This window comes from Passer domesticus, chromosome Z (genome assembly GCF_036417665.1).
Source record: "Passer domesticus isolate bPasDom1 chromosome Z, bPasDom1.hap1, whole genome shotgun sequence".
Taxonomy (NCBI): Eukaryota; Metazoa; Chordata; class Aves; order Passeriformes; family Passeridae; genus Passer; species Passer domesticus.
In genome coordinates, this window is record NC_087512.1 from 58,161,148 (window position 1) to 58,176,183 (window position 15,036).

Genomic DNA, 15,036 nt, shown 5'->3' on the forward strand with positions numbered 1-15,036 from the left:
CTCTTCCTGGAAACTCTTTCCCTTTTTATGTTTTAAATATTTTATCTATCAATTCAATACCAGTTCATCAGTATGTAAATATAAAGACAAACCTCCTAGCTTAGTTCTCATGACAACATATCTTGACTGTTTTCACTGAAACCACTTCTCTCCTACACTAATATGCAAGACACAAGGTTCCAGCAGGTAGTGAGGTGGTATTCCATCCCTACAAAAAACAACACACTACTGCCAAGGAAATGTCAAGTGACAGCAGTTTTTTGGGAACCACCACCTTAACACTCATCATTCTGCAACTCATTCTTTTGAAATAACAGAAGCTCCTTATAATTCAGCTGCACCTACCACAATACCTCTGACAGCAGATGCTATTAAAGTCTTTCATGTTTCTCCAACTTGCAAAGAGCTCTAAGACAATGTTTTGTTCTCAATACCCCCAAAAGAACTTTTAAAGGAAATCTTACAAAGGAATGCTCTCTTTGCCCAAAGGTGGGCTCATAATGTAGTCCTTAGTGATTGGTTTTACCCACAGTAGAACCATAAATAAAGGTGCCAAGAAGTTTATATGTAGCAATGTTCTGAAAAAAGAAAAAAAACAGGGAACTTAGCAAATGAAAACAATGACCATACTGTTGAAAGTATATAAGAATATATAAAGTATGCAAGAAAGATTAAAAAGCAGAAATATTAACTTTAAAATAGTTGGGAGAAAGATAAATAATAAAATTTCTTCCCTATTTTATAGGTATGGCTTACATTTCAACAAAATGGTAACATTATATATTGTGAAATCATACTGGATTTTGGCTTTAAAAAGAACAGGAGAAATAGTTGTCAGAGGTCAGATTACACAGTGTAATGAAGCATTTTACTTCGAAATCCTGATTAAACTTGGTACTTAAATTAAAGATACTCAGATCCAAAAAAATACTGTATGAAACTGCACAACAAAAATGAAAGTAGTATTCTTTAGTAACCTTTGAGTACAAAACAGAATTTAAAAAGGGGATACAGTTTTTGCAGTCCTCTCTTGAATTAATATCCTTCTTTATTTCTAAAGTTCTAAATTTTCTTCTCTATTTCTAAGCCCATTTTCCCAATATTTTTTCATTAGTAAAATGAAATGAGAACAGTTGAAGGGACTGGGTTGTTTCGTCAGTACAGTAATCCCTCACTAACAGAATCAGGTTTGTCTTCACCTTCACTGCAGTGCTTCTACACTATAGAAAAAATGATGTAACTAAAAATTGTTCTAAAGAACACAAGACCTTCTTGATTGCAAACTATCAAGCTTCCTAAAACCACTAAAATGTCTGCATGTTACAGAAGCTGTCATCACACACAAATTTAAATCTTAGGTTTCAGATGAAGAAACAAGCCCTGCTAACTATTAAATGGTGCTAGGGAATGCAACAGCACCAAGGATCAGACCAAAGCATTTAATTAGACTGTGAAAGCCTTTTACCTGAACTTCTACTTATTTAGGCGATCCTACTGAGTTAACGGACTAGAGTGATGGACTGGAATGTGCCAAAGGGTGGTGGGAAGCTCTATCCTTTTCATTGTTTTTGTTTCGGTTTTGGGGTTTTTTTTAAATGGAACAGGCATGAAAGGCTGAAATACTCTGGATACAGACTCTGGCAAAGGAGGAAATGTGTATGAAAATTGTACAACTTTGTTAAGAAGACTCCAAATACATGCAGGGAAGGATACTACTGCCAAAGAAAAAAAATCAAACCAATTCTCAAAACTGAAAGGGACACCAGATGATTTTTATTCTGTTTACTCAAAACCAGTGAACTTACTCCCTACACTCATAAAAGAATCACAATAATAATTCTGAACATATTAGTAAAGTGGTACTTGATCATTAACCTTTAAGTTTTGGGGCTTTTTTTGGTCAGTGTTCCCTGCAAGTTAAGTGTTCCATTCCATTAAGGAATACATTTTGTTTTGGATATTTTCGAGTTGTTTAGTTCTGGTTATTTTCTTGGGTTTTAAGGGAGATTTGTGCCTTTTTGGGGCAGCTTAAGAGATGTGGGCACTTTTGGTTTGATTACGGTTTTTTCTTTGGTTTTTGTTGGTTTTGTATTTTGTTTAGTTGGTGAGCTTTTTCTTTGCAGTTGTTTTGGTTGGGGTTTTTAAAGTAAAGTATGTCTTTGACTGTAGAGGTAGACATTGTTTTAGCACCCAACTTAGACAGCATCAGTGACAAGTCATCCTCATTTCCAACCCCCCCCCTTTAGTAACTGTCAAACAAGTGTATCAGCAAGGGCAAGTTACAGTCTTCAGGTTTATTAGAACTTATCACTTGACAAATATTCTTTATAATGGCTTTACCTAATTATATGGATACCTTACCAAGTTTTAATCCATTTAATGTAATTTTTCCAGTTGAATAGTCAAAGTATTGGTAGACTTTCAAAAATAACTTGGTGGTGTTGAATAACGTTATCTTCAACAACCAGTTCAAATATCGTCTAGAAAAGTCTTATATTTCATAACCACACTTCAGTGGATATTAATTTCCCTCTAGCTCTTAATTAATGAGTTTTTGTTTCTGGGAGTTTATATTTCTGCCTAGGATGTTATGTCTGTTGATCAAGGAAGATGCTGGAATACTTACAGAAAAAACACAAAGAATTTTAAAATATTGAGAACCATAGCAATTAAGAACTAAATAGTTTCTCTGTCTGGAAAAAACAGATTAGGAAGTGACTCAGTCACAGTCTACAGGCAGACAGAAATGTAACATCAGATAAAACAATCCAGTAGCTGGCTGCTACATAGACAACATTGAGTGCAAGTGTACTTCTTATAAATTTACCAAGACTGATGGACTCACTTCAAACAGATTAATTTGTAAGCTGAACATTCCTGAAGGGAAAGAAAAAAAGTGAAGTTTGAACCAAAAATTATTTTCCTACTGCAAAACATAGTTGTTCTCTTAGGAAATTTACCAGACTGAATACCTACACTGCCCTATGCTGCAGAAGCTGTCATTATCATGTATTAAACGTCAACAGTCAAGATCTCTGAAAGCCACTTCGAGAGTCACTCTCTCAATCAGAAAATGCTCAAGAGAAATAGTTAAATTGGGCAGAACATTTTACTACCAAACGGAAAGATGGCTGAAAATGAAAATACTCCTTTAAATTGGTACTAACATATGACCCTAATTAAATATTATGGGTAATTTCTATATTTTATCCTATGCTAAATTTATTAAAGGAATAATGCCCAGCTGTAAGTACAGGTGACAAAAACCAGTCTGTGGTCATATTTGTACTTCCTGAAGGTTATCTTAACTTCTAGAAAGACATGATGGGGGAAGGAAAGCTGGACACAGAGACATTCATGGTGGAGCTCTTGCAGGAGGAAAGGAAAGCTCCTTTAAATGGGACTCTTAATTACAAGGTAAAGGATGTAACAGACTGGCAGAGCACAGGCTGAGCAGGAAGTGGCAGGTGGCAAATCTGCTCAAGATACGAAAAGCAGGCAGCAACAGAAGTCTTAAGTCACTACCTTCTTGTTGGAATAATTTGCTTAGTTTATTTTTAGACATAAAAGATTTAAGACTGAGTAGCATATACCTATTTGCATATATTTTCTCTTACTGTGTTATTTTTTCTGTTGCTAAATTCAGAGCATCCAGATGCATTTGAGCCAGTCGCAAGCCAGGGAATGTCAAAAAAGCACCAATAAGTGAACACAGAACAGCCAGGAACAATTTGAAGGTTAGTTTAGACACAGGACCCCTAAAAGAAAAGAAAGGAAGTAAGCATTTTCTTGGGGAAGAAGTTGGGGAAGCGGGGAGTATCGATATACTTTCAACCCAAAAGTATCTAACATTTAATAAAAAAGCCAACAGTATTCTGTAGGCTTCCCCCAAAGCACTAGTATTATTAAAAACCAATCAGAAATTAAAATTTAAAAAAATACTTTCAAAACCAAACCAAGTAATCTACTTATTTCCTAGAAAAACAAAAAAAACCGAATTTACTGACTGTGAGATGTTAATTTGTTAGTAAAGAAGAAAAAAAAAGAATAATTTTATATTGTAATTAGCAAAAATTATACAACACAAATCACAGAATTAATTATATAATTAACAAATACAGGTTTACACAAAGAAAAAAGAGAACAAAACAAAACCCTCAAATAACAAAAACATCATAGTTATAGTGAAATGTAACTAACAGATCAACGAGGAACAAAACCAAATCTAGTGATTTAAATGAGCTTCAGATTCTTTCTAAACTATCAAGAGACACCATCATTACCTCAGGTGCTGCTAAAAAAGGCAAAGCACTGCAATACTTTATAACTGAACAAACACTTAACATGAAAATGTATACAGAAGGTAGTGACTTTGCAATAGCTTAGGAAAGCAGATTAAAGAAAGGCTAAGAAACACATGGGATTCAGTTAACCGTTTCCCATAAGTTTATTCATAAATTACACTAATCTAGTTTGAGGAAACTTCTGCTCCGCAAGAATAAAGATATGCCAGGGCTTCTGCATGATACTTGAGACCTACCAAGCAAGAAATTCAATGTTGTGCTCCTAGTGATGAAATGGTCCCTAAATTTTAGCATGCATGTATAAGGAACTGTAACAGAAATCAATTTTGCAATATACAAAGGCTGCCTATGACAGTGTTTGTGTATTTACATAACATCACAAGCTATGGCACACTCCTTCAACAGTCTATATAAGGCTTGAATGTCCTGTAGAAAGCAGAAGTTTTTGCATGATAGGAACAGAGCTACAACCTGAAAACAGGACTGAACAACACAACTTATTCCTAATGTGAAATTTAACACAAACTCCATCTTGTAGCTTTTGCATGCTCCTCCTCTTACATGCCATAGGAATGACAAAAAAAAACTTCTCTATTTAAACAATCCTTGCTAAAGGGAAACACTGTGAAAAAAGTGTTTACAATTTTGAACTATATTTTATAACTACAATCAAAATATCAGAAATTATCTCCATATTAAAATGAAAACTTTAATGCAACTTCAGTTACTTGTGGGTACTTTCAGATCTTTTCATTAACGTCTTTAAACCGTTGCAGGGATTGTAACCGTATACAAACACAAAACATCCATGACAAAAGCTAAGAAAATCCAAATCACATATAAAAAGACAAGTGTATTTCCAGAAACTTACTGGGATTCCAAACCTTGTTTTTCAAGAAACTGCATAGCACTTTCTGAGAAATTCGAGAATCCTGCAGGGACACATATATTTATTTTATTACAGTACAAATGAAGAATCCCTTTTGTGAAATAAAACAGTGGGTATCAAGTCATCTATTGAACAATTTTTCGTATGTCTAACAGAGCTCTTTCATATGATAATTAGTTGGCCACAATACAATAGAACTTGATTAACAACATCTGTAACATTTGGACACTTCGGGAAGATGAAAAAAGATAACTTAAAATTCTTTTCCAGTAGAGGAGCTACACTTTACTATGAAAGTCAAAAATGGCTACATCTGTAACTGGAAGGCAAATACAATTAACAACACAAACAAGCTAGGCAAAAATTAGACTATTTAAGAGAACAGCAGGAAAATGTACAGGATATTATTTAGAATCTTAATTTCAAAGCAAATTTTCTTATAAGCATGTAACTTACACCATTCATTTTAACACAGATTTTCTCAAAAACTCTGAAAATATTTTTTTTCAGATCATACAATCACTACAGCTGTTTCAAACACTAAAGAAAGGAGTTACCTGATTCCAATCCAAACTCCAGATAGTTTTCTGTCACAATAAGTATTGCCATGGCTTTCACAAAAAAGAAAAAACCAAAGGTGACACAGACTGATCTTTCACCTCCATCCTCAACTTTGAAATAGTGGGTAGTCAATGAAAACAGTACCTTACTATGTAATAAAGTCAAGGAAAATTAAGTTTGTAAAATAACTACAACTAAGAATTACAATCTTGTATTTCGGTCGTGTACAGGGTTGTTCTATGATGCGCATTTTTTTCTTTTGAAGGTAGTATGTGTTCAGCCAATTTCAGGTTAAATTACAGAACACAATAAAGCATAATAATCACATAATGCCTAGCCAGGAATACTCTGGAATAGAGTTTTTATCTAGGCTTACATATAGTAAGAAAGAAGACACATGAAAAAATGAACTTATATTTCTCTCCTTTCAGATAGAACCATTTTGTTTGGAAAATACTTTTAATATCAAGTCCAACCATCAACCTAACACCAACAAGTTCACCACTAAGCCATTTCCTTAAGCACTTCAACTATGCACACATTAGAGACTTTTAGCTCAAAGAGAGTTAAGATAACAGCACACTGAGTCCTCTCTAGGAAAGAAAAATCTATCCCATGTTCACCTTGGAAAAACAAAGTCAGTCTTAAAACCCCTCTATGATCTCATACGACGTATCAAATCTTTTTATCTAGCCCCACTGTCACAAAGACAAACATGTAAGAAATTACCTGCTCTGTTATCAGGGTGTTTTAAAAATACTTTTAAAGTATTCTTTTTCTACACATTTCTAAATCAGTTCTAAAGTATAACAGATTAGGATAAACTTTTCATGATACAATGTCAACTCTTATTACTATGAACTGTAGCTCATTATAATTTAAATGGTATGCAATATCCAGTCCAGATTTAAATAAAATATTTGGAGATAATTCCAGGCATTACGTGATTTGAAAAAAATACAGACAAAGAGGAAAAAAAAAGATTTTAAGAGTAATCTGTACAACTTTTTTCCTCCACTATGCAATAATGCAGTTGTATTTGCCTATTTCTAATCTGAAAAAATATTAATATGTAGAGTACATGAAAACATTTTTGGGGGTATGTATTCATTAATACATTTGAACAGTCATCAATCTCTCAAGAAACTATGATTATGCTTCAACAGGCAGCACACATTTAACATACACACTGCTGAATTTTATGTATATGCAGAGAGATTCTAATATGCACAATGTAGTCTAAGGACAGCATCTAGTAATTCTAATCTCATATGTAATCACCTTCAGACCCTTCTATACTTTACAGAAAGAACTGATACATCAAAAGGAAGACTTAAGTCATCCCAAAAAGAAGTATATAATAGATCATCCAGACTGTGGTTCTGGACTTTGTTTCTCTAATAATACATGCTTAAACCAAGGCTCTTTTTACAGCTAGGGACATGAACCACAAATTGAAAACACCCTGAAGTTATACAAAGGACTTAATAAGTTTGTGATCAACAAACCTAACATAATCTATCATCAGATTTACGACCCCCTAGATACTTCATGACTTCAAGTATGGATTGTGCCTGAAGGATTTGGAAAATTCAAGGAGGAAGAAGAAAGCACACTAACAATAAATTACAATTATAGTGCAGATTCAGAACTATTCAGAATAGATCCATGATTACGCAAACTATACATGACTGAAACCCTCTGTTAGTTAAATAATTACCACTGCTTCTATTTTTGGGTTGGAGAAGATTGAAGAATTATGGCTTGCTTCATCATTTCCTTCCACAACAAGACCTAATATTCAATATCTACTTAAAGAATAATTTGTCAGTATTTAGTGCTGAGTTAATAGAATGCCACACCAGTTCCCCCTTTCATTCAGTTTTTTTTGGCCACAAGAAGCATTATAGAATTGTATACTTTGCATATTGTATATAGTTGCAGGCATTGTAGAATTTATGGTATACCCTTTTACAAAAATAATTTTATTTTTTAAACTGCTGCAATTATGGAATTTTTGAATTTTATAGTTCATATGTTGAAGTGAAAAAGATCAATCTTCTGTTCCTACTAAAACACATGAAAACTGTGAATTCACAGAAGCAGAGAATATTCTGAGCTGGATGGGACCCATAGGATCATCCAGCTCCTGGGCCTGCACAGCACCATCCCCAAGAATCATGCCACATGCCTGACACCACTGTCCAAATGCTTCTTGAACCGTCAGGCTTGGTGCTGTAAGCACTTCCCTAGGGAGCCTGTTCCAGTGATCAACCACCCTCCATGTGAAAACTTTTTCCTACTATTCAACCTAAACTTCCTCTCACTTAACTTCAGGCCATTTATTTGAGTCCTGTCACTGGACACCACAGAGGAGAATCAGTGTCTGCCCCTCCTTTTCTACCACAAGGGAGTTGTAGACTGCCATGAGGTCTCCCCTCAGTCTTCTCTCAGGCTAAGTAACCTGAACAGACCAAGTAACCTCAGCCACTCCTCATGCAGCTTCCCCTCCTTCATCACCCTTGTGGCTTATTTAGACACTCTCTAATAGCTGAATATCTTTCTTAGTGCAGGACAATACCCTCCCTTGCCTGGCTGGCCAGGCTGGGCCAGTTTGACCTCCTGGCTGCCAGGGCACTTCTGGCTCACACTCAACTTTCTGTCAACTGGCAGCACCAGGTCCTTTTCCATGGCACTACTTTCTAGACTCCTGTTCCGTGGTCTGCCCATATAACCAGGTTGCCCCATCCCAGGTGCAGAATCCAGCATTCTCCCTTGTTGAAGTTAGAACGCTTGGAGTTTGCCCATATCTCTTTGGGTTTGAATTTGTCGAGGTTGCTCTTCAGGGCCATCCTGCCTTCAAGGGAGTCAACAGCTCCTCCCAGTTTTCTATCATCTGCAAACTTGCTTTGAACTTTTCACCTCTTAACACACTGGCATGAAACAGAAAAAACACTTGTCAACAAAATACAAAATTGCTCTGTATTTGACTTTGACATATCATGTTGACTGCTTTCCATCAAAAATATGAGGGTAACCAAATTTTTCTGAACTTCCATTATCATAGAATCATTTCTGGTCTTGACATATTGAGTTAGTGAGTAGTTGAGTGAGTTTTAAGTATTCTCTGCATCCCAAAAGCCTGATATCGTAACACAGGAATGAACCTCTTCTGAAATCTCATCTAACTAGATTCCAAGTGACCACAGGAATTGTTACCAATACCCTCTGTATTGTATCTCCTTCACCCCAAAAGCTGTAATGCCTTGAATATGTTATGCTATCACATTTATGGAGACGTTAAGAATAATAAAAGGTTTAGACCGTGATTCCTGGTACTGCATCCTTCTACATTGCCACTAACTCCTCACACAGGTACTAAGCACAGACTAACAGCTATTTGCACATTCACACTACTAAAACAAAAATTTTGCACTGACAGGCAACTTAAATATTTTTGAATATTTGGTCATCTGAATTGATGACAAATGAAAGCAATGATAGAACAGTGTACAAAAGCACGGTAAGAAAATGTTACTGCAGTGGATTTTCCTACAACATATAATTCGTAACTCTGCTTCACCTAGAATTGCAATTACCATACTGTTGTTTAAATTGACTACTCCTGAGATACAAGAAATTAATAAAACAAGGCATTGTAATCAATAAATCTAAGAGTATATTATGGCTTTTTTATTGGAAGCTTTTTTCCATTAGTTCTATTAAACTCCCCCTCATCCTTAAAAATTGAAGTGAAAAGTGTTGGCTATCACTTCTGATTTTTGAAACAGTATCCACCTCTTTCTCTTTCCTTCTGCAAAGACTAAACTAAAATTCTCAACCTCACACCAAAAATATAAAACAAAGGATGTGCAGTAACAATTATACATTACCTATAGTATAGCTATAATACAATTAAAAGGTGCCCAAGAGCCAGACACTGATTTTCTTCTCACAGTAGACTAGAAAAATCACCTTTTAGACCATAGATCTGTTCACTGACATGTCTAAGGGGAAATACCTGATCTGTAAGCATGCTACTGACCTTCTTTTTTCCAAATGTGAGTTGACTTTCTCTTCTAGCAAGTTTTTATACATTACAAGGAAAAAATTCTGGAGAAATTATATGATTTATGCTTCAGTCTACTTAGAAAAGAACTCCTGTCCATACTATAAAGGCAGCACACATTTTAATAATTATCAAGGACAGGCAAGCATGAAGCAGATTCAGAAGTCTTAGCCAAATGTAAACAAGCATTAGAGTTCAAGGTTTTACATAACACCACCAACTACTGCTGATATTACAAACCAAATGAACAAACCTCAACACATGAAGAATCTCTAAAGCTAGCATTTATAGAGGAAACAATTTTGAATTCAAGAGTTTTATCAGCTGTAACTTAGCACTTGATCTATTCTCAGCTGCTGAAGGAGCAGAGGAGCTGCAGCAATTCTCTTTCCAGTTCACCTCTCTATAATCTGCTCTCTTGAAAGCCCTTATTACATTCCACTGCTTTATCGCCGATCATATCTTTAAACTGCAACTTTCTTCCCTAAAGCGTGTGTCTGGATTCGTATCTGGTACATAGTTAATTTTAATTACCATGCAAGCATCTGTGTCTGATAATGCCTTCTCCAGTAAAAAAATTTAAAAAATTAACTGCCTTCCCCATAACAGAGCAAACATTTTATGGTTAGATAATGCCTATTTCCTAAATACTTCACTTGTTTCCCTCAGTTTCAGAGGTAAGTTTAGCTTTTCACAGAGTTCAGTTTCTACAACTGTTTACATACCTTATTTTCTGTCAGAATACCTGGAATGTATTTTAAAATTATGAATTCACACATGTATTTTTTCAGTAAACTAGTATACACATCACTATGCTAGTCTGATTAGGAAGCATCATATTAAACATATTGAAAAAAAGAGCACACTAAATTTCCAAACTTCTTCAAATGTTGTACTTTCTGTACACATAACTATTTCTGATTACCAAACTGAGCAAAATCAAGTCAGTTTAGAACCACTACATACTACAGATGAGCACTAACTATATTTGCATACATGTATTTTTCTCCTAAATGGTTTGGTATTAATGTTAGCAAGCTACTTACATCAGCATTTGCAAAGAGCATGTACAGCATATACATGATTCAACAATGGCATTAGCTTACAGGACCCTTTTTCCAAATGCCAAATATTTTTGTATCCCACCCATCAGTGGCACAGAGATTTATACGATTTGCAGAATGATGTAAACTATTTGGAACAGGTAGAGGAGGATTCAACAAAACAGAAAAGGATACACTGCAAAAGCCAAGACAAGCAGACACCACACTATGCTGATATTCATTTCTTGTGAGGGCTTCATAATGCTGTAATAGGCTTCTGTCACCACATACACAACTGTAGCTGCAACAGTGAAATCCACCAACCACTGATATTCTGGAAAGTAATGCAATGCTGAAAAATATAAGTTTGTGAATATTAAAGATATGTTTTAAGGCAGTTACTGATGTATAGAGAATGAAGCAGTAATTAAAAGAGGTTTTCAATTGTGTACTAAGTGTATTAAATTGAAATTTAGGTAGACCAAGATCAACTAAGTGAAATGCAGCAATGAAAATATTACTCAACAATGTGAGCTTCATTCTTTACTTCTGTCATCCAATACTTAATAACTATTAAAATTTATAAGGCTATGAGGTTTTACTATTTTATCACCTCAGCTTTTATACATTAACATCCTAAATCCAAAAAGCATACTTAATTTAGATTTCACAACAGAGAGAGTAAACAGTTTTCCAGCTGAGTCTGGCTGCAATTCCAGGTAAGAGGTTTTGTTTTGACCCTTTGTTAAAGATTGACATCTCACTGGCTATTATGTATTATATTACAAATAAACAGTTCTTTTTATTTCACAAACCCCACCATCCAAGATACTTGATGGTTTGCTCATTGAGATTTTGTTAACACATCCTATAAAGCAATAATTGTTGTGTAAATTTCACTGTAAAAATTCCAAGGATCATACTGTGTTGCATACAGGCTGGATGTTATGGAGAGAGTTCCCACAGGTGTTGGAAACTGCAAAGAACCATTTGTGACAACACAAATTGTCTCCCTCAAACACCTTCCCTACATGGACATAATTTGAAAGTGAGAAAACTGAATGTTTGACTTGACTATAAGGTACCTCTTGGCAAAGATATTAAATTGGGCAAACTTAAGTATTTCCAAGTCCTACACGTATTTTGAAATAACAGTCTGGTTAGATTTTCAAAGTATACAGATTAATTTTCAAACACAGTCAAACCCTATCTTGTATCACTCAGGTTGACAATTACATGACATAATTTCAGGAAAGTAACACAAATTGAAACTTGTGAATGTTTTGTTTAGTTACTTCAAAAACGTCATTTCTGTTACACAAATGCTGTCTCCTACAATTTAAGCTGAGAAGTCTCCTGCATAGGAATATACATCCTTTCTTTCTATATTTACCCAGAGTACTCATAAATTTAAAAATGTAGGTAGAAAATACGTATCACATACATACTCATATATGACCTTCCTATACAGAATGACTATGATTTAATAAAGTTGCAATCTAAAAATAATAGTCATACTTTCTGCTTCCTTCCAAAACCTTCCAAACCACTTAATGCTGCATAGTTATGTACTGTCACTTGCCGTTTTTAAGCATTTTACCTGAATGCTTGAGATGTATGGCTGAACGGGCTTAGGTTCCAATACTACAGCACATACCCTATGTTAGATGAGCAGAAAGTATGACTTGACATCTGCCAATTGTTATTTTTTTGTACAAAGCTAAAAACTCTATTTTCAATAGACAATTATGTGATTCTTTCAGTGCTGTCTTATATTGCTATGGATTCCTGATACAACAGTTGTGCTTTATGATGGATTTTGTCTTCTCATCCTTTTCCACAACACTGCTGTTAAATGTCACTTATAGAACAATAAAGTAGACTAAGCCCTACTACCTGCTTTCTCATTTATGACCATTTTTGCTTCTATTCATTCACTGTCTACAAAAAAGATATTTCAGCATTAATTACAAATAAACTCTTGATAGAAAGAATCAGGATATATTGGAAATAATGTATTATTACTGCATATTCTTACCAATAGTGTCCCTTTCTGTTACAGATTTTGTTTCCAGATGAAGATCAATATCTTTTGGAATGGTTAAGGGTTTGTTTTCAATATGACCATTATATTTTCTGTAAAATAAATAAATAAACAGATAGTATAAGCATGGGTATAAAAAAATAAAATTTTTCAATACAGAATGACATTTAAAATTTTAGAAAAATACAGAACGCTTTTTTTTACAAATACAAGTATTTTTATGTCTCTAACTAAAAGCAGGACTTTAAGTTCAAATCTTGGAAAACAACCAGATACGTCAATGGCTCTTAGCTATAACTTCACAGACTGATATACTGCTGTGGATTTAAATGGCTTCTAGATCCTTCAATCTGAGTATGTGTTGGGTCAAGATCCTGGGGACAGTATTTATTTCTGCCCACTGATTTTATCTATTCAGAGCTACAGGATGTTCCCAAGGTCAAAAAAAAGGAAAAAAACCCAAAACCTTGCATTAGTCCCTCTTGTCACAACAAATAGTACATGAGCTGAACTAACCTAGATCCTTGAATGGTCCAACCTACTAGCCATCAAGCAAAGGCAATTTAAGGTATCTTTCTAATCTAAAAAATATGTGTATTTAGACCAAAAGGTGGTTTTCATCTGGCACTCTCAAACTATACCAATATACTGATTTTCACTTCCCTGAAATTAAGTCATACTAGAAAACTTCAAATTAAAAAACCCAGCACACTCTTAAAAGAAGATGAACAAAGTTAAAGAATTTGGTCTGGTAGACCAGCATTACTAACTACTGTAAAACTTCCTTCTCACACTATTAAAAAAAAATCATTAAAGGAGATCAAAAGATGCTTTGTTAGATTAAAAAATCATACCTAAAACTTAAGACCTCTAAAAGGCTAGAAGAAAACAATAAACTGCCACATTTTAGAATGCCACCACTGAAATTAGAAAAGGAGAGGTGGATTTGCCATAGGAAAACAAATTATTGTGATATAAGCATTAAAAAGCAATCAAATCAATCATGAACTTAGTTTTCAGGAATGCTTTCATCTCAGCTCATATGTGAGAGGAAAATACAAGCAGAAAACATTAATAAAATGTTTTCAGGTTATATTAATGCTTAGTATAACCTGAAGCACAAGAATTGTAATGGACAAACTGTAGATACGAGTCTAAAGCATTACTCAAAAAATTCAGTTGTGCAAATCTACACAAGAAGTCCCAAACACTGCCCAAGGACTGGACTACCTGCAGGCTCCTGTGTACTTCCATGCCTGCAACAGTACTCCTGATTATTTTCCTAATGCCTGTATCCAGGAGTACTATCATCTTGAGTGAGATGAGCATTTTTTACCACTGAAGCCACTTCATATCAATAAAACCTGGTGTTCCTACACTTGGCAGGGTCCCACAATCCAAGAGGCACAGACAGAACATACCTAGGACCATTGAATGCTTTAGTTCAAAGTAATTTACAGTACCTATGGACCTTTTCATTAGCCTAACAATTTTAAGTAAGTAATAGTAAACTATTCAGAAGCAGAAAATCTGCCTAACATTCTTGTGCTCCTAAACCCTACAGTGTAATACACTGAAGGGTAATATGCACTGAATAAAACTAATGAAAATTCCACACTACAGCTGTTTCTAAGGCAAATCTTCAAGCAAGCTCCTTGTATCTCCTTTAATCATTTCTCTTTAAATTAGTTCAGACTGAGAGTGTATTTAAGGAGCAGGTGTTACACTTTGCAAGACTACGGTCTTGACAAAGCAGATTCTTGATCTTGCAAAGTATTCTTTATCATGGGGAGTATCATACAGATGCATCCTTATTTCTCCCACATTATCTGTTTCACATCTCCTTGTTGGGATGACTCAGAAGATACACATTCCATTTTGTGCAACCTAAATCAGTAAATCCAAACCAACTCGACAGGAACAATTCCCACTTAACTATGGTTCTTTAAGAACCAGTCACTTCTTTCAAGGACACAGAGGTACATTCATTCATTAAAAAAAAATTAATCATTCATTTGGCTGTTAAACAAGCAAAGCAAAGCAAAGATCACTTAAGCCTCCACATTACTGCTGAAGTTTCTTTGAAGTTTTATATCCCCCTTTGATTAACATTCACCCTGGTACAA

The 15,036-nt window shown here is 34.7% G+C and overlaps 1 protein-coding gene across 9 annotated transcripts in view; it reads right to left on the reverse strand.

The window, feature by feature from the left end:
* TMEM161B (transmembrane protein 161B) overlaps positions 1–15,036 on the reverse strand; it is a 64,892-nt gene that overhangs the window by 15,625 nt on the left and 34,231 nt on the right. For 8 of the 9 annotated variants that reach the window (XM_064405039.1, XM_064405038.1, XM_064405046.1 and 5 more), the window contains 6 exons: positions 12,905–13,002; positions 11,062–11,218; positions 5,751–5,902; positions 5,176–5,236; positions 3,618–3,758; positions 465–578 (listed from right to left, as the gene is read on the reverse strand). In XM_064405039.1, the coding sequence (XP_064261109.1) occupies positions 465–578; positions 3,618–3,758; positions 5,176–5,236; positions 5,751–5,902; positions 11,062–11,218; positions 12,905–13,002 (723 nt within the window). The remainder of the gene's footprint in view (positions 1–464; positions 579–3,617; positions 3,759–5,175; positions 5,237–5,750; positions 5,903–11,061; positions 11,219–12,904; positions 13,003–15,036) is intronic. The other variant, XM_064405041.1, reaches the window with a different exon arrangement.